This window comes from Odontesthes bonariensis, chromosome 8 (genome assembly GCF_027942865.1).
Source record: "Odontesthes bonariensis isolate fOdoBon6 chromosome 8, fOdoBon6.hap1, whole genome shotgun sequence".
Lineage (NCBI taxonomy): Eukaryota > Metazoa > Chordata > Actinopteri > Atheriniformes > Atherinopsidae > Odontesthes > Odontesthes bonariensis.
The window spans coordinates 35,363,167-35,389,396 of record NC_134513.1 but is presented as its reverse complement, the minus strand read 5'-3'; the positions used below and the strand labels follow the sequence as shown (position 1 = coordinate 35,389,396).

General features: G+C 41.3%; 1 protein-coding gene across 2 annotated transcripts in view; it reads left to right on the top strand.

The window, feature by feature from the left end:
• LOC142385618 (calcium-activated potassium channel subunit beta-4-like) overlaps positions 1 to 20,481 on the top strand; it is a 51,023-nt gene extending 30,542 nt beyond the window's left edge. For both annotated transcript variants that reach the window (XM_075472298.1, XM_075472297.1), the window contains exons 3-4: positions 9,543 to 9,670; positions 15,510 to 20,481. In XM_075472298.1, coding sequence (XP_075328413.1) covers positions 9,543 to 9,670; positions 15,510 to 15,816 — 435 coding nt within the window. In that variant the 3' untranslated portion in view covers positions 15,817 to 20,481. The remainder of the gene's footprint in view (positions 1 to 9,542; positions 9,671 to 15,509) is intronic.
• The last annotated feature ends 5,749 nt before the right edge of the window (positions 20,482 to 26,230 follow it).

Below are 26,230 nucleotides of genomic sequence, written 5' to 3'. Positions count from 1 at the left end.
CTGCAGCAAACGATTATTTAGGAAATCGAGTATTTCATTGATAATCACATCGATTACTCGGTTAAGAATTTTTTTTGCAATAATAACTATTTAAAAGAGAGAAAAGACAGGTGACTTAACATGAACCATTCATTGGTTTAATTTTTTAAAAAATGCAACAAATTTGAGTAATGAATCGCATTCCCGCTTTATCGAATTCAGGGTCGGACAGAACAAAATCCAAGTTGTTTCTGCTGAGATGCTGTAGCATTGACGTGGAACTATCGTGCTAACACTAAAAACTGTCCGTGTGAAACAGGGCGACCGCTGAGCAGAGCATGTTGGTGGGAGTTAAAAGAAGCATCGAAGCAGATAATTTGCATCGAACATTTTTTTTGCAATCAAGTTATTGGAGTTACATAAGGAATGATTTCGGCCCTACAACATGCTTTACCTCCCGAAGCTCTGAAAGAGACGTGCACTGAACTATGAATAAACCACACAGTGAATCTTCTTTAATGATCAATAGGTGCAGCCCACTTTCAGACCAGTTTAGAACATTTTTTTGAGCTAATCTTGATGATCATAAATGAATCCATTGTAACTCCGAATTTATAACATACTGACTGATGGTCAGGACCCTGCTGGGTTGCTTTTTAATGCACTTTTGGATGAGGACAACAAAAAATTAATTTGATGCGGAAACTATCAAATCAAATCAAATCAAATTTATTTGAATAGCACATTTCATGTACAAACAGTTCAAAGTGCTTTACATAAAATAAAAGCATTGCAGCAGAGAGTGCAAGAAGCATTAAAAATACATAAAATAATATAAAGAGAAACAAATAAAATCATTTAAATGAATTTAAAATCAAGCAACAGTCTAGATAAGTTAAAAGATATTTCATGCATTGACACATGAGAAAAGAAATGTTTTTAACCTGGATTTAAAAATGTCTACATTTGGTGAAAGTTTATTCTCCACTGGCAGTTTGTTCCACTTATTTGCAGCATAACAGCTAAATGCTGCTTCTCCATGTTTAGTCTGGACTCTGGACTGGACCAGCTGACCTGAGTCCTTGGATCTAAGAGCTCTGCTGGCTTTATATTCTCTGAACATATCACAGATGTATTTTGGGCCTAAACCATTCTGGGATTTGTAAACCATCAGCAGGCTTTTAAAATCTATTCTATGACTGACTGGAAGCCAGTGTAAAGATTTTGAAACTGGTGTGATGTGTTCAGATCTCTTAGTCCGGGTTAAAACTCTAGCAGCAGCGTTCTGGATGAGCTGCAGATGTTTAATGCTCTTTTTGGGAAGTCCAGTTAAAAGAGCATTACAGTAATGGAGTCTACTGGAGATGAATGCATGGATGAGTTTCTCCTGGTCTTTTTGGGAGAGGAAACCTTTAATTCTGCTGATGTTTCTGAGATGGTAAAAAGCTGCCTTGGTGACAGCTTTGATGTGGCTGCTGAAAGTCAGATCTGAGTCTATCAGCACTCCGAGGTTACGAACTTGGTCAGTGATTGTAAGGTCCCGAGTCTCAAGATATTTACCAACGCTGACCCTCTTCTCTTTGCTCCCAAACAGAATGATCTCAGTTTTGTCTTCATTTAATTGTAGAAAATTCTCTCTCATCCAGGTGTTTACTTCCTCCAGACACTGACACAGAACGTCAGCTGGGCTGCAGTCGTCCGGTGACAGAGACACATAAAGTTGTGTATCGTCTGCATAACTGTGATAATTGATGTTAAAATTCTGCAATATCTGACCCAAAGGGAGCATATACAAGTTAAACAGAAGAGGTCCAAGAATTGACCCCTGGGGGACTCCACAAGTCATGGCCACTCGCTCAGATTCATAGCTGCCAATAGTAACAAAATAACTCCGGCCTTCTAAGTAGGACCTGAACCAGTTAAGGACCGCTCCAGAAAGTCCAACCCAGTTTTCCAGCCTGTGCAACAGGATTCTGTGATCTACAGTATCAAACGCAGCGCTGAGGTCCAACAGAACCAGGACTGAAACATTACCAGAATCAGTATTCAACCTGATGTCGTTTAACACTTTGACCAGAGCTGTTTCAGTGCTGTGATGACGTCTGAAGCCTGATTGAAAGTTATCAAGACTTCCACTTTCCTTCAGAAAGTCGTTGAGCTGGTTAAATACAACTTTCTCAATAATCTTGGATATAAAAGAGAGGTTAGAGACAGGTCTGTAGTTGTTCATCATAGAGGCATCTAGAGTTCTCTTCTTTAGGAGTGGCTTAATGGCAGCTGTTTTTAGTGACTTGGGAAAAATGCCTGATGCCAGTGAGCTGTTAACTATTCGTAGGAGATCACTTTCTACTGAGGTAAAAACAGTTTTTAAAAAGTCGGATGGTATTATGTCCAGAGAACAAGTTGTTGATTTCAGCTGCGGAACTGTTTCCTCTAGGATTTTTAAATTAACAATATTAAATTGTGACATAACGTCAGAGTTATTTTCTAGGTTTTAGACACAGATTAGTTTTCTTGTTTGTCTGTGTTGCGTGAATGTTTTGTCTAATTGTTTTGATTTTTTGGCTAAAAAAGTGGGCAAATTCGTTGCATTTCTCAGTGGAGAGGAGGTCTGGGTTTGACTGTTTAGGAGGATTTGTGAGTTTTTCAACCATAGCAAACTGAGTTCGAGAATTGTTGACATTCTTATTAATCATTTCAGATAAATGCAGCTGTCTGGCTTTGCACAGCTCATTGTTATAACTACGCAGGCTTTCTTTGTACAGCTCATAGTGAATCTGAAGCTTTGTTTTCCTCCATTTACGTTCAGCTCTCCTGCATTCTCTTTTCAGGTTTTTGACCGTAGTGGTGTTTCTCCATGGGGTTTTCTGTTTGATCAAGGTGCTCTTGATTCTTATCGGTGCAACAGCTTTCATTACATTAAAAATTTTCAAGTTAAAATGATCCAGCATTCCTTCAACCGACTCTGCGCTCATTGTTGGTAACATAACTATGGCCTCCCTAAACTGAGCACTTGTTTTCTCATTGATATACCTCTTCTTAACTGAGAAGCTGGTTGTTTGAACATTCTGAGTAATATGTAAATCAAATAAAATACAAAAATGGTCAGACAAGGCCAAATCAGTAACAACAACAGAAGAAATATCAACACCTTTAGAAATGACCAGGTCCAGTATGTGACCTCGAAGGTGGGTTGGTTCTGTTACATGTTGCCACAAACCAAACATGTCCAGCACAGAAGAAAATTCTTTGGCAGTACCATCCGTCATATTATCCATGTGAATGTTAAAATCCCTGGTCAAGATAAAATGGTTTAAATCAGTCGAAATAACAGACAATAATTCAGAAAAATCATCAATAAAACTTGCACAGTATCCTGGAGATCTGTAAATGATTAAGAACAGGATTTTAGGAACACCCTTTAAAATAAAACTCAGATATTCAAAAGAAGAGAAATCACCAAATGAGATCTCTTTACACTGGAATGTATCTTTAAATAAGGCAGCCTCCCCCCCACCTTTCCTCCCATTTCGGCATTTATCCATAAAACTAAAGTTTGGGGGAGCTGCTTCATTAAGAACAGTAGCACTTGTGCTCTCTGTTAACCATGTTTCTGTCAGAAAAAGAAAATCTAAATTGTGTGAAATTATGAAGTCATTAACTAACAGTGACTTATTGGACAGAGATCTAATATTAAGTAAGGCTAGCTTTGTGGAGTTTACAGTGGTCTCTGTTGTATTCTGAGTTGTACGTGGTACCGATAACAGATTAGATAAATTCACCCAGCAGGTTGACTGTTTTCGATTCCTTCTTTTACTAACTAATACAGGAATCCTATTGGGCCCCAGCTTGTTCTCAGAACAGCTGTCAGAAGTCGGACTTCTATAGCAGGGACCCTGAACACATCATGGCATGGTATCTTTGGTTTGAACAGTGCTATCTTTGTTTTGAACTCTGGGTGTTGTGCTGCTCCTTGAACATTCTGCACCCCCCCTTGTGTCCTGCTCTGCCAGGACAGATGATGTAAGAGGAGGAGGAGGGGGTGCCCTGCGTTTCTCGGTTGATGGTGGTCGCTGGTGTCCTGGCTGGGATAGAGACATCCTTTTGAGACCTTGGGTGATGTGGAGTAAAGGGTCTGGTGAGGGGGGAGGGCTGGGGGTTGTTTGCCTCGCTGCTGTGTCCTTCAGTCTAATCTGTACAGTCATGTTTGGGTTTGCCGTCCCAACAGCATGACGTAAATGTGCACCAAGTAATCTGCATCCAGTTCGATTGGGATGCACGCCATCAGGTCTGAAACGCTCCTTACAGTTCCAAAATATATTAAAGTTATCAATGAACTTAATCCCATGGGCGATGCATGCATTTGACAACCATGTGTTCAGGCCGAGAAGTCTGCTGAAAAGTTCAATTCCTTTACCCACAGTAGGAATGGGGCCAGAAATGGAGACCCTATGTGCTCCATAGTGACACAGTCTCTCAAACAGCAGAGAAAAATCCTTCTTCAAGATCTCAGAGCCAGTCTTCCTTCTCAGAATATCAAAAGACCCTGTATGGACAATGATCCTCGTGCCATCTGGATGAGTAGACAGAATGGTCGGCAAAATATCTATCAGTTCCCTGACTGATGTATCAGAAAAAGTTATATTTTCCGTCTTTGCCATTCTGACATGCTGTGTTATAGAGTCCCCGATTAGAATGGTGTCTATTCCTTTTTGTGTGGAGGTGTCGATCACTTCCGTAGTCCTCACCTTGGTTGTGGGATTTGGGCTTCTCCTGATGATCTGGTTAGCCCTAGGCTGAGGTTTGGGGCCATTTATTTTGTTTGTCTTCATGTTTGGGTTACATTCATCATCACACACTCTATTTTGAGTCAATGGATCGTATCTATTGTGCAATAGAACTTCAGGTGGCGGAGTGAGTGCTGGAGGTTTAGGTTTAGTGCTGGATTTACCTCTGCGACGGACAACATGAGACCAGATCCTGGCTGGGGTTGATGATTTGGGTTTGGCACCAACACTGTTCCAGTGTGAGATGTCAGTCGGACCGTCCGGTTTGGAAGCTTCACCAGATATTCCAGTGTCATTTGGACAGATCCAGGGAAGTGTATCAGCCAGGGCTGCAGTGTGAGATTCCACATCAGCTGTGATCCTGTGTAGAAAGATCTGAGTTAGTCCTTTGGCACATGAAGGCTCCACAGCCTGCGCAGGAACTATAATAGAGTCAATAAATTCCTCGTCGTTACGAATGTCTTGCAGCGTTTCAATCCTCTTCTCGAGCTGTGCTACCTTCGCAAAGAGTAGCTCACACTGTGTGCAGCTCACTGATACTGCAGGGTTAGGAGACATTTTTTCTGTCCGATTCTCTTTGTAAACAGGAGGGCTAATACCGTTTACAAATATACAATTAAAAGAAAAAGAATAAAAGAATAAAATTATATTATATCCAAGACTTGTGGAAAGAAGTAGAATGATTTAAAAGCGAATAAAGCAATAAGCAGCAGGAGGAAGCAGGAGGAAGCAGAGACACGTCTGCACTCTTCAGAAGCAGGAAGTATGATGGACTAGAAATATCTTACGTAATAAGGTCATATGGAACAGCTTGTAGGTTCCAGGTGCTAATCTGTTGCGTTACTGTTCTCTACTACGTGAACTCAGAAGGACTGGCGACTCATCCACAGTGCTTTTCACCATGGCTCCCCCCTATTCCTAATCCATCCATCCATCCATCCATCCATCATCTTCCGCTGGTCCGGGGATCGGGTCGCAGGGGTAGCAGCTTGAGCAAAGAGACCCAGACGTCCCTGTCCCCGGCCACTTCCTCCAGCTCTTCTGGGGGGACCCCGAGGCGTTCCCAGGCCAGCCGAGAAACATAGTCTCTCCAACGTGTCCTGGGTCTTCCCCGGGGCCTCCTCCCAGTGGGACGGGCCCGGAACACCTCACCGGGGAGGCATCCAGGAGACATTCTCACTAGATGCCCGAGCCACCTCATCTGACTCCTCTGGATGCAGAGGAGCAGCGGTTCTACTCTGAGCCCCTCCCGGATGACCGAGCTTCTCACCCTATATCTAAGGGAGAGCCAAGACACCCTGCGGAGGAAACTCATTTCGGCCGCTTGTATTCGCGATCTCGTTCTTTCGGTCACTACCCACAGCTTGTGACCATAGGTGAGGGTAGGAACATAGATTGACCGGTAAATCGAGAGCTTGGCCTTCTGGCTCAGCTCCTTCTTCACCACGACGGGCCGGTGCAGAGCCCGCATCACTGCAGACGCCGCACCGATCCGTCTGTCAATCTCCTGTTCCATTCGTCCCTCACTCGTGAACAAGACCCCGAGATACTTGAACTCCTCCACTTGGGGAAGGATCTCATTCCCGACCCGGAGAGAGCATCACCTATTCCTAATCAAATATTCTTATTGCATAAAATTAATATGAAATATTAGGTACTTTCAATACCTGAACCCAACCAAGTACTTTTGATGACTAAAGTATTGCCTAACCTTGACCAAGTACTTTAAAGCTGCCGTCGGCAGGTTTTCAGAATTCTGAGTCTAAAGTCGGAATATTCAAACTGATACAACTTTCAGGTCCCTCCCCCAACCTCTACCAAGCTCCGAATCGCCCCCCAAACCCTTCCCCCTCTGTGGACGAGGTTGTGCACGTGAGTTCACACCAGTGTGAACGCACACAAGCTGGGGCAGACTCACACTCAGCAGCGTGTGCACAAGCTGTGATTGACAGGTAGGATTCCTCCACCCTAACGTGATTGGTTAAAAACAGCCGGGAGCGCTCGGTTTTTGCAAGCATGATTACAGGCTTCAGAGGGAGCTACAGATTTCGTTATTTTCCCTAAACAACCTATTTAATATTCTACTTCCAGAATCCCATGACAGTTCAAGCTAATATGACTAAAAAAAAGTTGCAGACGGCAGCTTTAATGCCTTATATAGTAGTCATAGTAAATCAAAGAAAATTTGAAAAATAATGAAAGGAATGAAAAAGAGTAAAACAGCAGGTCTTGGGTGACTCCAAAAGAAAGCAGTTTGAGCAGTTTGCTTCTAAATTCAGACAAAACTGAAGTCGTTATCTTTGGACCTGAGCGTTTCAGGGAGAAATTGTCTAGCTATATAGTTACTCTAGATGGTATTTCCTTGGCTTCTAGTTCTACAGTGAGGAACCTTGGAGTTATTTTTGACCAGCACTTATCATTTGACTCGCATATAAAACAGGTTTCTAGGACTGCCTTCTTTCACCTTCGTAATATTGTTAAAATCAGGAACATCTTGTCTCAGAGTGATGCAGAAAAACTAATTCATGCATTTGTTACTTCAAGATTGGACTACTGTAATTCTTTATTATTGGGCTGTCCCACATATTCTCTGAAAAGCCTTCAGTTGATCCAAAATGCTGCAGCCAGAGTTCTGATGAGAACTAACAGGAGAGATCATATTTCTCCAGTTTTAGCTTCTCTTCATTGGCTCCCTGTTAAATTCAGAATAGAATTTAAGATTCTTCTCCTTACATATAAAGCTCTTAATGACCGAGCTCCATCATATCTTAAAGATCTCATTGTAAGATATTTTCCTAACAGAGCACTTCGTTCCCAAACTGCAGGTTTACTTGAGGTTCCCAGAGTTTCTAAAAGTAGAATGGGAGGCAGAGCCTTCAGTTATCAGGCCCCTCTATTGTGGAATAAGCTGCCAGTAAATGTCCGGGAAGCAGACACCCTTTCCACTTTTAAGACCAGGCTTAAAACTTTCCTTTTTGATAAAGCTTATAGTTAGGGATGGCTCAGGTGATCCTGAAACATCCCATAGTTAAGCTGCTATAGGCCTAGACTGCTGGGGGGCCTCATCTGTCACACCTTTCCTCACTTTACTCTCTTTATGTAAATGTGATATTATTATGGTCATTAACTCGTGTTTCCCTGTTCCAACAGATATCCTTTGAATGGTGTTACAGTGCCGCCGCCGCCGCCGCCCCCTCCCCCCCTTTCTGTCTTCTCAAACCCCAGCTGGTGGAGGCGGATGGCCACCCTTCCTGAGTCTGGTTCTGCCAGAGGTTTCTTCCTGTTAAAAGGGAGTCGTTTCTCTCCACAGTCGCCTCAGGCACGCTCAGGCCGGGAGATTGGACCGAAAAACAAAAAGTTTTCAGTGCAATCTGTTGGTTTCCTTAGCTAGGAAATTGTTTTTGAATTGGCTCTATATGAACAAATTGGATTATTTTATGAATTATGATTATTACTAATTAATTGAATTCCAATTGGCTTGAATTGGACTTACTATCTAAGTGCCTTGAGATGACATTTGTTGTATTTGGCGCTATATAAATAAAAATGAATTGAATTGAATTGAATGGTGGAAAAAGAGCGAAGGGAAACTTTAAACATCATTCACCAATTCTAAGAGGTTCTGGGAGCAAAAGACCCCACGTTTGAGAGAGACACATGAAAAAGTCCAAATGGAGTTTATTAAAATGAATGTTGACATGTTACAAAGCCTCTGGCAGGTCAGAGAGAGCAATTTTATTCAGTCACACCAGTTCAGTGTTTCCTGAAGAAAAAAATGAAGCTTTGAAAGAAAACAGCACGCCCACCAAGACACATAGATGAGGCTCAGGTGTGTCATGAGGCTGCCTTGGAAACTGACACCAGGCAGAGTCTTTCAAGGTCCCAGTGTCACACCTCAGCTTTATCACAGCTATTGCTTCCAAACAGTGCACCTCAGGATATTGTGTTAGGTCCGAGTAATTTGTTTGAGGTACTTTTCTGAAAATCAATCAGTGGCTGATGCAGCATCTGTAGGTGCTGATACCTAGGCTGGAGAGAAGGGTCAGGTTACACTTTAGAGAGCCTTCCTGCAAAAACTTGCATATTAAAGAGGTAAAACATATACATTTTGTATGGTTCACAAACTTTTTACTGGTGTGGCTGCAGCTCTCAATGCTCCATGCCGGCGAGCCAACCAGAATATTGTTTTTCAACATTTTGTCATACTGTAGTGTAGTTACAGCATATTCACTGAGCCACAGCTCAAAGTTCCAAACCTTAGATGGCTTAAATGATTTTCTTTCATGACTGAGACCTCCACCCATCCTTTTCTTCTTCCCCCTCCCTTCTGTACCAATCACATCATTGTCATAGCAACTACTCGATCCATCAGCCAGGCACCAATCAGCCTCCTGCTATGAAATATGTGTGAGAAGTTGTGTTCAGTTGCTGGTACTAAAACTGAGGAGGAAGACTGCAAAATGGACCCCCTTTGAGCCAATCACTGTTGAACTTTTCAGCCTGTTTTGACCTCATTACGGTGCCTCCTGCTGGGTAATCAGTGGCACTTTTTTAGAAACTGTAAATTTGCACATCATTCAGTGTCAGTATAACATGAATAAAAACATGACATAACATAAAGACCTTATGAAGCAGTGTGCAAAGGTGGCATCGGATTTTTTCTCTCTACACAGTCCCATATTGGTTTATTCCCACAAAAACGGGTTATTTACCTCGTTTTTTTCATCAACATTAAATCTAAATGGTTTGTAAGTGTCTGTTTTCTGTGTCTCTCAGTGCTCATACGTCCCCCCCTGTGAGAGAGACAACCAGAAGAACAAAGACAATGTTCTGTGGTGGGAGGAGTTCTTCACCAAAGAGTTCACCAACAGGTCTTTCATCTGCTTCTTCAACCAGCAGAGGAGGTGAGACACACACACACATCTATTTCCAGGTGTGATAAAGATAAATTGGAAGCAGGAGGATGTGTGATGCTGTGAAATTTGCCTTACTGACAGATCGATGTTATCACAGGAGGTTGCAGATGTCCGACCTTACTGAGCGGCATTTTGACAAAAGCTTTTTCTGCTTTCTAATTTGCTGCCGTTGATATTTGACCCCACTGAACAGACTCCTGACCTCAATTTATGTTCCTCATACATCAAGAGCTTATAGTCCCTTTACAAATGTAAAAATGTTTTTGCTGCTGAAGATTAGAAACTTCACTGACATCATCATTCTCCAACAGAAAAACACAAATTTATTTTGTATTTTTAGCGTGACTTTGCACAGCAGTACTCATTGAAGCACACTTTCTCTCATAAATACAATGGTGTTAAATATTAAAACATAGCACCCTGCAAAACAAAGAATTAGTACTGTGATTTGCAGCTCCTTAATCGATTGCCAAATGATGCAAAATATCATCAGCAGCATTTGAAACCACATGTTTTCTCCACATAATATAAAAAAAGCACAAAAACAAAGCACAGCACAAAGCTGAGAACCAGAGTCGCCCCATTTGGATGTGATTATTGTGTCTGGGAAATGAGGGGTGGTTTTAGAATTACCGGACCTGGTTGGTGTTTAAATCCACTCCACTTAAATTACCTCCAGTGTTTCAGAGAAAACTTTTTGACCAATCTGGTAGAGGCACATTAGCCTCAACATTTAGGCCTGTTTGGTAGTCTGTTTGGAAGCCTGTATGGCAACGGAAAGAAATTAAAGCTGTATGCTGGATGTTCATGAGTTTACTGTTGTAATGTCAGCTATCGGTTGCTTTATTTTCTTTTTATGGCCCTTTCTTGAATTGGATTTGTTCACATGTGACCAAATTGGTGCTTTTATAAGAAGCAGAATTACCCAGTAGTAGCAGCAGTATGTGATGTATCCACGGATGAATAAACAGTTATTCCTGGATTACTGGATTACTGGGACACTGATAAAAACCTAAAATTGTGATGATTTTCAGGCAGGTTTGGTGATGTATTTATTTTCTTTTATCTTGCTGAATGTCTACATCTGTTAGACGTGAACCATTTCTAAATCTCAAAGGTATTCAATTGCATAAATTATAGGATCCATAGGGAGTATTTCATCCAAATACCAATAATACCATGCTAACATAAATGCTCATGTGACAGTAGTTTGTAAGGTACAATGTTTATCATGTTCATCATTTCGTGTAGAATGCTAAGCTTTACTTATTAGAACTAAATAGGCCGATGTGAACGTCTGTGGTATTAGGTCATAAATCAAAACATTGAGCAGATTAAAATGATCATCTTATGGCGCTAAAAGACAGAGTAGACCATTAGGAAAGTCACCACCAAAGTGAATATAGTAGAGATCCTGTGGGAGAAAAAAACAATATCTGAAACCAATTTGAAGGCAATCCACCTGAGATTTGTTTAACATTTTCACTGAAGAACACAGATGTGAACCTTACGAAGGTGGTAGAAGAAATCCGAGAATCACCATAGTCATTAGGACATCTCATCTAGAAACGAGTGCTTTGAAAATTAGCTGGGGTGATATTTATTCTATAGTTACAACATGTGGGCGCTTCTAAATTAAACCTTAATGGGTCAGATATGAGTGAATACACACAATAACTCTGCCTTCGTTACTGAAATAAAATGACAACATAAAGGACAAAAACACACCCCTCCTCTCACAGTGTGTCCATCAACAAAAGCAAATCCTGCTGCAAACAAGAAGAGGATCAAGTGATCAAACAATCAGTAAAAGTATGTGTGTTTTCAAAACTGCTCAAGACTTGGCGGCTCCTCCTGCATATTCTTACGCCGTGTTCCTTTTTACATATCCCGAACTGTGTGTGGACTGTATGTGACCTTTTTGTATGTGCGTATGGTTTATACGTGAGGCCCCAGGTGGATTAGTTAGGTTGTTTTTGACAGCCAGCCTCACTGAACGTACAATATGAACAAATCTACCACGTTAGCCTCTTTTGATACTTACTCAACATGGCAGAGAAAAAAGGTCAGACCAGAACAGGAGATGGAGAGTAATCCTTGAAAGCTGTTTGGGTAAATGTATTCATCTTTGAGGACTGGTGTCTATTAAATAAATTAAGCATTTCCAAAGTTTCCTCTGACTGACACCAATCAGAAGAACTCAGTATTTCATTACAGAAGTTGACATAATTTGAACGGTAGTCTTTTGAGCCAGAGATTATTCTGCGTCGGCCCTTAGCTGTTACCAGTGCAATTTAAGGTGACTTCTGCCTGGCTTTTATGTCAGCATGTCTGCGTCCATTTATTTCACAAATTACCAACTTAAAAGAGGTGTAATAACTAAGTCATGCCTGACGAGATCATAATTTGAAATAAGAAATATGACTACCTTGAATAAGCCTTTGTGGTGTACAGGTGACATGATCTGAGAGAAATGTAGGTCTGATGGTGAATGATGAGGGAAGATCCTGGAGATCACTTGAGGTGAGCAGGAGACACAGACCTTGACAGAAGAAGGATGTTAAGGTGAAAAACTGAAAATAAACACTGCAGTGGCCATGCAGTGATGGTAGAGCAGAAAACAAGTGTTTGGAGGTCTACTTTAGGCCTGCTTAGAGTCAGTCTTTTTTTAGGCTGTGACCAAAAACTCATGAGACAAAGAAAAACGGAAGATGTGCTTTAGTGTGTCAGCTTAATCTTCATATTATTCACAGACAGTGCTTACCTGTGACCCTGACAGATTTTATTTATATCTCTGCACCAAAGTAAGGAAACTCTGTTTCATGAATAACGGCCCTGAGGGAGCTTGTGGATGCTACACATCAGTTCTTTAGAAATTTAGAGGAGAAACTGGAACAGTTCATAGACTTTATTTGAGTAAAGAAAAACCCACTTAAGGCTCGTGTATACTTCGCAGCAGTGTGTCGCAGTGAGCTTGTCGCAGACACGACGCAGTTATTTTTGATTTATGCCTTGAATCGCTGTCTGCGCTATGTTAATCCCACGCCACAACGCAAGAGGGACAATCATGAACAAGCTAGGATTGTGGGTGTTACGGTTACGGAGGTCATTCAACAACAATGGCGACTGGACGAATACGCACTTTGATTGAGATGCAGCTGATCGATCTAGAAATAGAAGAAATATTGCTACTACTGGAGCTGGCAGAGAGGGAAAGAATCGTCACGGTTAGCACGGTTAGCGTCAGCCAGTTAGCAAATCGGAAATACGCATAGTGTAGAGCGGATGTAGAGTTGACCAATCAGAGGCCTCCTTTCTCTCCTCCCTGCGGCGATGTCTGCGGCACTGTCTGCGGTGAGTAAAGGCTGATTTATGCTTCAGACGCAAAGCCTCTGACGCTCGGACGCAGAGCCTCTGCGAGCGTCAAAATCTTGACCACTCCCCCACGCAGAGGCTCTGCGCGCGTTCTCGTGCACCTCAAAAAAATCCTGACTACGCGACAGACGCACGCAGACCACCAACGGAAGTGCGCAGACAAAAGCGGCTGTGATTGGTCCTCGGTGTGCCTTTCCGGTTGTCTGTGTGGCTTCCTCCTTTGCATTTTCGCCAACTCCAATAAAAGAAGCTGTTCTTCTTCGATGTCGAGCAACTCCAGATCCATATCTTGCATACACTTTTTTTTTTTTGAAAAATAAACACTTCCGCCGGCGCCCCCGAAGTTCTCGTCACCGCCCACCGAAATTCTCACGAGGGGAAACTGCTGTGCGTCCCGAGAAATTCCAGACCGAGGTTGCAGAACCATAACATGAAAAGTGGTTCGCGACCAGAGCAAAGCAACACGTCAAGACAATAGACGCAGAACTATAATCCGCCCTTTACAATTTTGAGGAGGTGCACCAGAGTGTCTGCGTAGTGTCTGCGTAGGGGCGGGGGCATGTCTGCGTTAACTGCGACACACACGCAGACGACCTGGTTTCCGAGTATAAATCAGGCTTAAGTCTGTGGATGTACTGATGTGTGTTTTATTCTTGGTAACTAATTTCCTTTTTTTCTTTCTCTTTTTAAAACATCTTGAGTTAACCATATGGAACAATATATATGATGATATGATGATTAGCACAATTTCTTGCTATCTTGCTAACTGTTTGTTCTTACTGCTAATTTGGGATAGCTATTGCTAATAACTAATGCTATCAGCTATTGTTGACTACTCATGGCTATGCCACTCTTTGTTAACTTTATGCTTAAATGTTGGAATACAAAAACTATTGCACACAGATAGTTGATTAACCCATAATACTAAATTAAGTTTTCAACTCATTTGCCAAGGTTGGGTTGTAGTTAGCTACGCCATGCTAATGTTATAATTTCTTAAAACGTGGGTTGTTGGAATGAGTAAGTTAGCTCTTTATTGTTAGACTAGACTTGTTTTATTATTATTGATTACAAATAGTTTATACATTAATTGAATTCCAATTGGCTTGAATTGGACTTACTATCTAAGTGCCTTGAGATGACATTTGTTGTATTTGGCGCTATATAAATAAAAATGAATTGAATTGAATTGAACATGCTAATGCTGTATTAAAAGTTTGACAGAATGCAGGTGGCTTAACTCTAGTAAAATAACATTAGCTTTTTCATGTGGTTGTTAATAGCGATGCTAGCTATGATTCCAATCTGCACCCAGATGTTTGACTGCAGTTAACTAAACCATTTTAACATTAAGTTAGTGTTATGTTATGTCGGATGGCCGTAATTAGTAACGACTTCAAGAGGAATAGTGATTATTACAGTTTTCCCCCTTGAGTTGTAGAATGCCACTAGTGGCAGCCTGCTGCAGTAGCTGTGGACATAATGTGTCTTTCTTTGTATGTTCTTATGAGTTTTTAATTAGCTATTTTCTGATAAAACACACTAGTTTGGAAGCTGTGTTTCTAGGAGTATTCTGTTGTTAATTTTTTATACATAAAACAATTTCCTTTTGGGATAAATATAGTATTTTTGCATTTTATGCAGTACCATGCTGTTGGGGAGGTTGTTTGAATGCAGGAGCAGCTCACTGAGCTTTCCAAAGCTCAAGTAATGCCTGGAATAAGACCCCAAATCCAGATGTGTTGATGTTGACATATGTGAGAAAAATGTTCTCAATTGTATTAGAGAAATAAGAAACATTTATAGATGTAAGATAATTTGTAGTCAGTGCACGTGATATGTGTGACAACAGTGACAACCAATGAGACGTGCTGATGATGGGGCTGTGTCTGTACAGATCGACACGAATCAATAAAGTTGAGATGTGAAGAAGTTCCAGTTCACAAACTGATGTCTTGGTGAGAATTTATTCCTCCATAATTATTTCGTCTAGCACTGGGTACTCATGTAAGTACCGCTGGGTATTTCAACTCTGCTAACAGTTGAAGAGGAAAAGTCTTGGATGCAGGGCAGGAACAAATATCATTGACTTTCATAGTCTTAATAGGGTCACAAGCCCAGAGGCCAAAGCCATTAGCATAGTAAAAGTTCAGTAAAGGGACTCGAAAGAGATGGAACATGACTGCTAAGCCATTGGGAAAAAAAAAAGAGATGCAATTTTAACCAAGTTTCTGTCGAAATTCAAATTAGTTACCATGTGTGGAATTTGTTGCCTTTCCGTATTTTTCAGACTTGTGATGTTGAATATCACCAGGAAGTGTTGAGTTTCATTGACAGTAACTGATAAAGTGTCATCAGAAAGACATGATTGGTATTATTGGTAAGTATTGATTGACAAAGGAACAGGATAAATTCTTGCTTTTTATTCGTGCATTTCCTCTTGTGATTTCAGGCCCGATGACGTTTTGTGGCGCCGTTCCCATGACACCAGCGTCCTGCTGCACTGCGTCCTCTGGCCAATGGTGTCTCTTCTTCTGGGCACGCTCATTGTGCTTCTGACAGTGTGTGCCCGCTCTCTGGCTGTTAGAGCCGAGGCCCTACAGAAGAGGAAATGTTCCTACGAGGTGTGCCAGGATCTGTCCACTGGCAACAAGGCCAGAGACCCCCTGACGACAAACTCTGACCCTGACCTGACATCACCAACAAGGACCTTGCCCCTGTTTGCAGTGCCGGTGCGGCGGCGGGATCGAGAACACTAAGAAAGCGCAGAAATCTGTTTACACAACATGGAATCACTTTGGATCTAGATATACTGGTGGTTGAGTGGACTTCACCCACAGCTCACTGCTGATACGAGGGATTTGTATGATTTTGAACAGGGAAAAAATTAAGTGAGATGGCGGGTAGATCCACCCTGTTGCCTATTGAGTTCAGCAGAAACACTGTAGAGAGATACTTCAGCATATTTCCTGAATTTAACTTCAACTGGATCAGTGGGACACTCAGAGGAAGCTGAGCTGTGTCTGCTAAGTTGTTATTAAGGGTTGTGTAGAGTACCCCAGTCCTGGTTGCTTTCTGGTAGCTGATGTCATCATGGCTCTGGTTTCTTGTTAAAAACAAACCTGAATTTATAAGGATTCAGCTCTGATGAATCTCTTATTGAACACCTGTTAGATTTCTTATTATTAGCAAAAGCCTTTGATGAATGGATGCTTCACTCTGTACCAAAAAACTAGAAATGTCAGAGGAATCCCACACTCAAATCTATATTTGGAGTTCATTAAAGCAGAACTTGACAAGTTCTGATAGTAGCTGAAACTGTACCTTTGCCCCGTCAGTAAACAAACAATACAGTCAGCTTCTCCTGGTTCCTCCCTGTGCTTCTAATGTGATTTGCAGGAAAAGCCCAAATTAATCCACCAATCAGAGCCAGGAGGAGTCTCCAACCAAATGCCATCTACTCCCACGCAACTAGGGTTGCCATGGTGTGTCTGTGTATACATGACAGGGGGAGGGGCTTTAGAAGCACAGCTGAAGCACAGCAGAGAGGGAGTGGGAGGGGCCTGTCATTTGTTTTCATTCAAAGTTTGTTCCAATTTTCAACCAAAGTCCTTCTTCTCAAGGTTACCAAGTTCTGCTTTAAGATCACAGTTGTGACCTTAAGATTTGATTATTTTCATTTTTAATCTACAGATATTTTTTCCTTGACCTGATCAGTAGTTTAGTCTTTAAAGACTAAAATTCTTGTTACAGTGTAAGCCCGAAGTATTTTTTTGTGTCAACCTAGAATCTCAAGATATTCAGACTTAGTTTGTTTATTTTGGTCGAAACTATATCAAATCAAGATGTTTGAAATGGGTAATATCTTTGATACTGAGTTAAACATGTAGTTTAAAGAACAAGTCAGAAAGTATTGAAAAATTCCTACAATTCAAGAACACCTTTGGCATTGCTTCTGACTAATACCTCAAAATTTTAGACAAAAGCAGACAATCTGAGGAGCTTAAACCTGCTAGTTTTGACATTTAGGAATTAAAAGCGGACCCAACAGTAATGAAAAAAATGATTAATTAATCACTTCGCTGCAGTGCTCGATCATGAGTCATTGAATTTCTAAAACATAAACTGTAAAAGTCAGAAAATACTAGTTTATATTGTAATTTTAGGAATAGGAACAGTTAGTCCAGCTTTATTGATCTTAACACTGATTTGTATTTGTAGCTTTTTTTCCCAAAGAACAGCACACACTTCTTCTCTCTTATCCTTTTTTGACTTTAGCTGCAAATGATGAAAGAATTTAATGAGATTCGATAAAAGATTCAACCACAATGTTATCAAAGTCCAACCAGAATGCTTGTACTGTGACGGATTGAAAGCCGACAGGAGTTTGATTGAAACATAAGGACCGACATGCGGGATGTAAATGCTCCTCACTGTAGCTCTTTTGTTAATATAGTTTCTCTCTGAGCCTCAGTAGCCATAAATGTTTCAAAACAGAGACCCTAAGCCCTGATGTCCCCTTTGGGTCTTTCTGACTGCTTTGTATTACTTGTGTGAAGATACTTTGGACAATCTGAACCCTGAAAGAGCTTAACTGTTGCTTTTTAAGCATTCAAACTATATATAGCTTTTAATTAGTTTCCTTGACATCCATCAGCAGTATTTTTTAAAGATGAAAAGTGTAAATTTTGCTTGTTTTGTTGCACTGTTGTCACTTTTGTAGGACTATTTTAACCCATATAGGCCTGATTAAACACATAATAGTACCAGTTCCCAAGTTTAGAGGGTGCCACAGGTCTGCACGGGTTATTCCAGTTGGTTCAAAAAGTCTTTTAGGGTTCTGGAAACACTTGGAATTGGGATCAGTTCTGTCAAAGAGGATCTGTATTAGAAAGAAAAGTGAGAATGTGACAAGTTAAGAGTCTTTAGATGTAAGTTTGTATATAAATTATTAGAGATAAATTTAAATAATTAAACCTGATTTATCATTTATGTATTCAAGCACACTATTGACTCGCCTGAGGGCCTATTAGCGGCTTCAGTTGCTTCTGAGACTCCAGACTTCTGCCTTGCTAATGATGTGAGAGCTCTTTGAACCACGAAGGTGTTTGCAAACAGCAGGAATGTCGAAGGTTGGACTGGAAGCACCGCAACGTTACGTTACTGAGCAGATGTCCCTTCAGGTCAAACCCAAACAAAACATGCTTGTGTTGTGGTCGGTGGAACCAGCTGCTTTATCATTTATTTTGTAATTATGGATAACAAGTGATAGCAGGGGCTGCTCAGTGGTGTGGAGGTTAGCACCATCTCCTTACAGGTTCAACCCCCAGCTGGGGCCTTTCTGTGTGGAGTTTGCATGTATGCATGGGTTCTTCTCCTCCCACCATCTTAGGTTAGTTGTGACTCTAAATTGTCCCTTGGAGTGAGTGTGTATAGTTGTGTGTCTCTGTGTGGCCCTGTGACGGACAGGCAACCTGTCCAGGGTGCACCCCGCCTCTCACCCGATGACAGCTGGGCTCCAGCCCCAGCATTTTGAGTTTAATCCTTAAAACAAGGAGCAGCTGGTACAAATTAATCAAAAGATTACAGAAAAGTGTTCAAGCCCAACTAAAATGATAAAGAATGTAGGAAACACAGCTTATGTGAGGAAGCTTACAGCTTTGTCTCCTTTTTGTCGGTCATCATTTCACGCTTTCGTTCAGTGTTTCCATTGTGTTTTGTTTTGAGATTCACATTTGTGCTTCTGCGGTCTCAAAATTCTCACGTTGAAGAGTCATTCTTTTCAGGTCCTCCTCAGCACAAGTCCCTTTTGATTTGTTTCAGTTGGTTCAATAATAATGAACTTCTTTTTAGAAGTATCCAGCAAGAAATAAAGGGTTCAAAGCAGATTGCTCCTATTCCAATTGTTAGCGTTTGTTTTTAAAATACATATTTGAGCGCCATTCCAAACTAAAGACTGAATAATGTCTTTTTTTCGCAACTTTTGGATTAAGACATATTGTTGAGCATAAAGCGATAATCCTGAAATGACTGCAGGCTGAAGAGTGGCCAACATTTGTCAATAGCCGCTTTCGGACTGTAGGAACCTTTGGTAGTTCTAATAACCTTTTAATCCGCGGGGCCGTTTTCTCCCGTGTTCGGACATACAGGAACTCGGGGCTTTCTCCTTTGGTTCCTATAACTATTTAGCTCCTTCTCCAAGGTCGGGTCTTTTCATGGTTCTATAGAACGATCTGACGGAGGTGTGTGGTGGTCGGTAGCTACGCCCCATGTCATGCTATCACGGCTGAAATGTTTACTCATACACGGACACAACCGGCGGGTGTTTAATAAGTTAAACTTACACTGGTCTCATTTGTCTGCAGCGCTCTGCTCTCCTTTCTTCCTTCATGAAATGAAAAAGTATCGTCTCCTGACTCTCTCTGTGAGCTCTTCCAGCCTCCATATTAGACGCCTGATGTGATTGTCCATGATTAATATCACCATCATGCAGACCATAAACACAGTGGCCTCCCCACTCTCCATATTAGCTTCTTGGTGGTGTTTTTTCTACTCTCCTTACTTTTACCGTTTTGTTTTGTGTTTGAATGTAGTGCTAAACGGCTAACGGCTAACACGTCACTGACGCAGACGGCTGCGCGCGGCGCATCAGTCCCTATCAGGTCCCGACTCATGTGCGAATGCAGACTGAAACAGTTCCGCTGGGGAAGGATAGTTATCAGAACGAAATTCGAGGAGGGTAGTTCTGATAACTACTTTCTTAGAACGGTCTGTCCGAAAGCGGCTAATGAATCCATTTCTATTTCTTTCTATTCAGTTTCAGAGTCTCAGTGTGAGATTTTATGGTCAATAAGCACAGGTTTCTATGAAGAAGATATGAACCGTGTCTACTCACGTAGCCTTGAACACAGCGCCCTCTGTGAAAATCAGGGCTTGAAAACGAAATTATTTTTCAATCGTTCCGTTCCGAACGGTTCAGGCATGTTTAACGTTTTCGTTCTTGCGTTCTGCCACCAACATATCGTTCCTGAACCGGTTCGGAACGTAAAATATCGTTCGTTCTTATCGTTCCGGCAGTGTTTGGCGGGCCTATCAAGTCTACGTGTGTGGACTTTACCTTAGAATAGACGTACTCATTAGTATTTGCCCTTGATTTACACCGTAGCTCTATGCCCAAAAATAATAAATCACCGGCAGCATCCAAAAACAATCAGAGGGGCTAAAGCTGCGTCGACGTCACTTCCTTGATCTGGGAGCTTCAATGTAAGATGAGGGTTGATCTTCTACTGTAGACAACAAAGTATATGCTATATTCTACATGAATTTTTATGAATTGTTATGTTGTAGAGTTGTGGATTTATTTTATCAATGGAGAAATTGAGCAACCTTGCTTTGTTGTCTACAGTAGTAGATCAACCCTCATCTTACATTGAAGCTCCCAGATCAAGGAAGTGACGTTGACGCAGCTTTAGCAGCAGAGAAGCTATTAGGCTTGTGTTGATAATAATAAACTCCTGGACTATGTACAAACTTCCAAATGCATCGTTTGGTGAGTACAGACCATATTTGTACTACTGTAGAAGTTTGGTGTCATGGCATGTGATTTTAGTGTGGTAATTTTGGAGATACTGCCAGGTTCCATTAGCGCTTGTACTAAGCTATTTGGGATAACTCAGTAACTCAGCTGATGTTCAGCCAAGATCGGAAAAACTTTGGGTGGGCTACTTGGCTGGATATCACGGTTCAAATGACCCTAGGGTGAATCTACTCCGAACCATCACTTTAACTAGTGGATAACTAGTGGATAACTAGACTAAGTAGTGGATAAAGGAAGTGATTCGTGACAGCTGCCTGCATTGAGCCTAGCGGGCAGCGAACGCACAACCGGAAGTAATCTTTTTTTTTCCCCTGACAAAGGCTACACATTTGTGAAATTCGATAAAATATATAGAGAACGAAAAAAAACGTTATTAACCGGTTTTGTGGATTTCAGAATAACGTTTCTGTTCCGGAACAGTTGAAGACCATTTCGTTTTCGTTTCCGTTTCCGTTTCCGTTCCTCGTAAAATTCCGTTCGTTTTCGGTTTTCGTTTTTGTTCCTTGAACCGGTTCGGAGCCCTGGTGAAAATGAAAGTTTGCACCCACATCGCAGCCGAAACCGTTTAAAACCAGTGACAACTGCACAGATGCATTACTGAAACCAGACCAAACACATTCCCTTTGCACTCAGAAGCCCCATGTTAGAAAGTTTATAGGCCAGTGTAAGAAGGGCTAAAGTGGACTCTACCAAATTTATCTTTTGAATCTCAAGGCGTTCATAAGCTAATCTTGAAAGTGACCTACTTTGATACAAAAAAAAATCTATTTGCTTTTAAAATCTAAGAAGGTGGACTAAAAATGTCCTTTAGAACCCGACGAGATCAGTTTCACTACAAGCGGTTTCTGAAAAGACGGTGAAAATAAGTTTCAAAGTAGAAGTTTAAAAAAAGACAGTTGAATCGTTTTTAAAGCAGCAACCAGTGGAGAGAAAATGTTAATGAGAAATAATGGAAGAATTTGTAAAAAAGTAAACCTGATCTGGTTCGTGGGACCATGTCTTAAAGTATCATGTTTCTTTTGATGAAAAAAAATAAAATAAAGGAACCTTACTTTAGATTTAATCTTGTTTGATTTTCAGTGATTTTGTTGCTGCAAATTAACATTGGCAAGAGCAATAGTTCCTTTCTAATTGGAAATCATTTGGAAAGTACTTCTACCTATCGTAAGTTTAATAAACCAGTGTAGGAAAAATCTCTTTGACGTTGTCATAAATTAATATTACTACTGACCATAAGTATTCTTCAATCATTGCAGAATATATTCATCATCATTGCTTGATACCGGGGAGGTTTAGTAAAGAGCTTTAGATCACAGTATTATCAGGAAGGTTTTGATCTGTACTTGAATTTTATGCTCAAATTCTGCAGTTTGCGAAGCTTTGAATAACACAACCAGAAGAACAGAATATTTATCAGTGCTTTGGGTCTAAAGAAAGAGGGAATGAAGTCCAAACTGTGGGCGTGTTGCAGCTCAGTAACTACTCCAGGGTAAAAGTGACACATGGCTGCTGCCTCGAGGCTTTTCACACGCTGCCATCAGCAGTAACTAGGACAAAATCTAGATCATGTGAGTAAAGATGGGTGCTTTGGGGTTTTGACTGTGATTAGAGAGTCAGAACCTCTGAGGGGCACGGAGCTGGGGCAAACTTTCTAGGTTTATTCAGTTTTGAGCTTCACTCTGCACCTTTTTCCTGCTGCTGTTTGATTGGATGTGTTGGTGGCTGTAAAAGTGATGAAAGTGAACTGATTTCTCACTACCTTTTTTATACCCGTGTCAGTGTTTAGATAAGCAATAAGAGCAGTAAAAGAGGAGGGTTTCCAGCTTTGTTAGAGAGCAGCTGTTTGTGTCACCCTGTAGCACTTCCATCCTGTAATTTCACATCCTCTGCCATCAGCTCACCATAATGTCTGTCTGTGAATTACAGTTTTTACGGAGGAAGGGCACATGTTGTAAGGCAGCCATGAGTGGTAAAGCTGAAACTGGATGATCCATAAATGAGGCAGCAGGTGGTTTTTCTTCTCACAGCTTCCACATGTGTGCAGGACCGTTTCCAGCCGATGTAAAATATCTCTCTGGTTGTTTACAGAGCTTTCTGTGTCTGGGATCTTTTTTGCTGATACAATCACGCGTCACACAGTCATTTCCAGTGTTGGTGAAGTTGAGAGATTGATTGAGTTTGGCCAAGAAGCGAGTGTCAGTCTTCATTTCTGTGCAGTAATTAGTCAATTTGTGTCCTGTTTGAGCTTAAAGTGGAGCCTTTAGAATAATGGATGTTGGTGAGTTTCCTCACATTAACTGCCCACTTCAGCTCATTCCATGACCATAAACACTTTTATCTTCTCACACAGCCAATTTTCTCGTACAGTAACCGTGTTGTTCCCCTCCTCTTTGTCTGGTGTGTTTTGGTGCAGCCTTTTGAATCGAATGTTAATCCCAGCGCTGGGTCTTGCTGTGTTCCAAAATGATCCAGATGCAAAGATTAAAAAGAATCACACGATACAGACCAAACACATTAAATGGAAATAGTAACTATTGATTCGCTTTTTCAAGCTGTCCTGTGTTTCAGTTTGATCTGACGGACTGCCACACTTATCTCACTCGCGTATTTTCACTTGTTCATGAAACCTTTTCACCAACATGTTAAGAAGATCAGACCTCGAGTTTTTAGAGAAAAAACTTTTGAATCACAGGAGGCAGAGAACAGCAGGTTTCTGCCTCGCATCAGAGATAACAATAGACCTGCAATCAGCAAACGTGACTCATCTTCTATCAGAGGGAGTTCTTAATTGTCGACTGTTGTCTCCAAGTTAAAAAATGACTCAGTTTGAAGCTCCTGCCAACACAACGTGGAGCAGATCCAGTGTGGTATCTGTGTGGACTGTTTTCCTCTTCAGTTTCAGTTGTTGTAGCACATTTTCTTTGTGCATCCCCAGTGGAAAAAGTGTTTATGATGCAGAGTTTGACAGAAAACTGTCTATGAATGTAAAACAGTCTTTGTTGTTTCATCCTGAGGCTCAATGTACTTTTGAAAAGCGAAACTAGTTTACACAGGATAGCACAAATTTGCCACATGTGAAAATCTCTGGCCACACAGCAAATATAAACTGGTGCTCACTAGAAATCTCTCATTTTCTCAGATAAAACCCTCACATACTGTGTTTGTAACACATTTTATTGTGCACAGGATGCCGGGTTCCCTTGGGCAAATATCCAGTGTGCTTCCTGAGGATGGGCTCTTCTAATCCCCTCTTAAGATAAAAGCAAGAGTCCCATTTCTCTTGAGTTCATGTTCTCCAAACAGCCATTAACATTAGTTTCCAAAGAAAATGTGGTGAATTCTATCATTCAGTTGGTTTTAAGATGGGATGAAGAAAACACGGACCACCTTCACTAAAATGAGTTTGACTTTATGAATGTAGAGAAACAGCAGCAGGACGACCTGATGTAGCTTCATGAGAACAACGTCGGTGCCTGAAGGAATCAAACAAAAGTCTAAACTAAGTTACATCCTCCACCTCTACCTTCTTCTGTCCTCCTCCTACATTTATTCCTTCTTTTTAATGCATTTTTTCCTCTCTTCAATACATTTTTCTTCACTTTTATTCCCTACCTTATTTGACTACTGTCCCATTTCTCCAATTTATTTTTACTTCTCTGCTCCGAAAAATTGATCTTTTTCCCACAATGATTTTCAACCCTTTTAACATTGTCTTATATATTCAGTTAAACCCCAAATCTGGAAAAAACTGGGACAGCATGGAAAATTAAAACGATCTTTTCATTACAGACAGTATGAACTCAAAATATCTCGGTTTTTGAGCCAGCTTCTTTTCATCTGTTAACAAACATCATTTCTACACCTGCAACACGTCCCATAAAAGTCAGGACAGAGAACCTTCTCCCACTTTGTAACGTTTCCTTCTCCCAACACTTAGAGACGTTCTGACAGTGAGGACACCAGGTGATGCAGAGTTCCAGCTGTTATTTTGTCCCATTCTTCCTGCTAACAGGTCTTCAGGTGTGCAGCAGCACGGGGGGGGGGGGTTGTTTCAGAGTTTGGGGACAGGTCAGGACTGCAGGCAGGCCAGTCCAGCACCCGTACCCTCTTCTTTCTCAGCCGGGCCTTTGGAACGTGTGCAGAATGTGCTTTTCCATGGTCTGCTTGAACAATGCTCGGACGTCCCTGGAACAGATGTGGTCCTGAAGACAGCACATGTTGCTGTAAAACCTCAGTGAGCTTTTCTGCATCAATGCTGCCATCCCAGAAGTGGAAATGAGCTTTGCTCATTGGGGCCCTGATCCAAGCCCATCCCATCCCAGAGCCTGGCTGCAGGGACTGCTTGCTGACAGCAGGCTGGATGCTCCTTTGGCTCTTTGCTCCGTTTCTTCCAACAAAGATCTGGAACACTGATGGCTCTGACCACAGCACACGTTTCCACCGTGTGACGCTCCATCCCAGACGCCTCCGAGCCCAGAGAAGTGGACGCCGCCTCTGGACCAGGCTAACATCAGGCTTCTTCTCTGCACAGTAAAGTCTGTGAATGGAACTCTGGATCGTAGTGCTGGACAAAGGTTTCCCACAGTAATCCCTTGTCCGTGTGCTTCTATCAGCTGTTGATGAATGAGGGTTCCTGATGCAGCGCCGTCTGAGGGGTCAGAGGTCACGGGGGTCCAGCTTAGGCTTGCTCCCTCGTCCTTTACACTGAAACTCCTCCAGATTCCCTGAATGCTTTCATGATATTCTGCTCTGCAGAGGGAGAAATATGCAGATCTCTTCCAATCTTTCTCTGAGAAACATTGTTTTAAACCCATTTGTGGACAAACTGGAGATCCTCTGAACATCTCTGCTCCTCTCAGACTCAGCCTGTCATGGAGGCTGCTTTAGGACCAGATCATGATTACAATCACCTGCTGACATCACCTATTTGACTCAACAGTATCATTATTTTTTGTACCTCACCCTAAATAAGCCTTTCCCAAATTTTTGAGTGCATTACACCCTGAAGTTAATGAGGAACATGACACATCTTGGGTCCATACTGTCTGTTATGAAATAAAGATCAAAGTGAACGTTAGAATCAAAGTGGGGTTTTTTTTCACTTTTTAAAGTATTTACCTTAACATTTGAGATTAAACCATCTCTTTAGGATGGAAACGCATTTCGAACAATGAGATTAATCTTAAAATGGATAAAAACAACATACAGTGTGTGCTGACGTCATAAATATTTTTTATATGTGTTGGAGAGTTTTTACACACATCTATAAGTCAGAAACATTTCTGCTGTCTGTCCGTGTTTTCCTGTTTAAAGCCACTAAAACGTTCCCATCAAGTCAAAGTCATCATCTCCCATGAATTACCTATTTGTCTATCAAAGAAATGTAGCTTCACTGTAGCAGTTTGTGTATTTTTATGAGACTTTAAGAGCTTTTGCCATCTTTCCTTCTGAGATTTATAAAGTTAGATTTTCTATCTGAAGCCATATGCTAAGCTGTGAACCGCAGTAGCAACTAAATGCTGTATTTTTGCTTCTTCAGAAAAACAGAGTGTTTTTGTGTGGTTTTGGGTATTAAT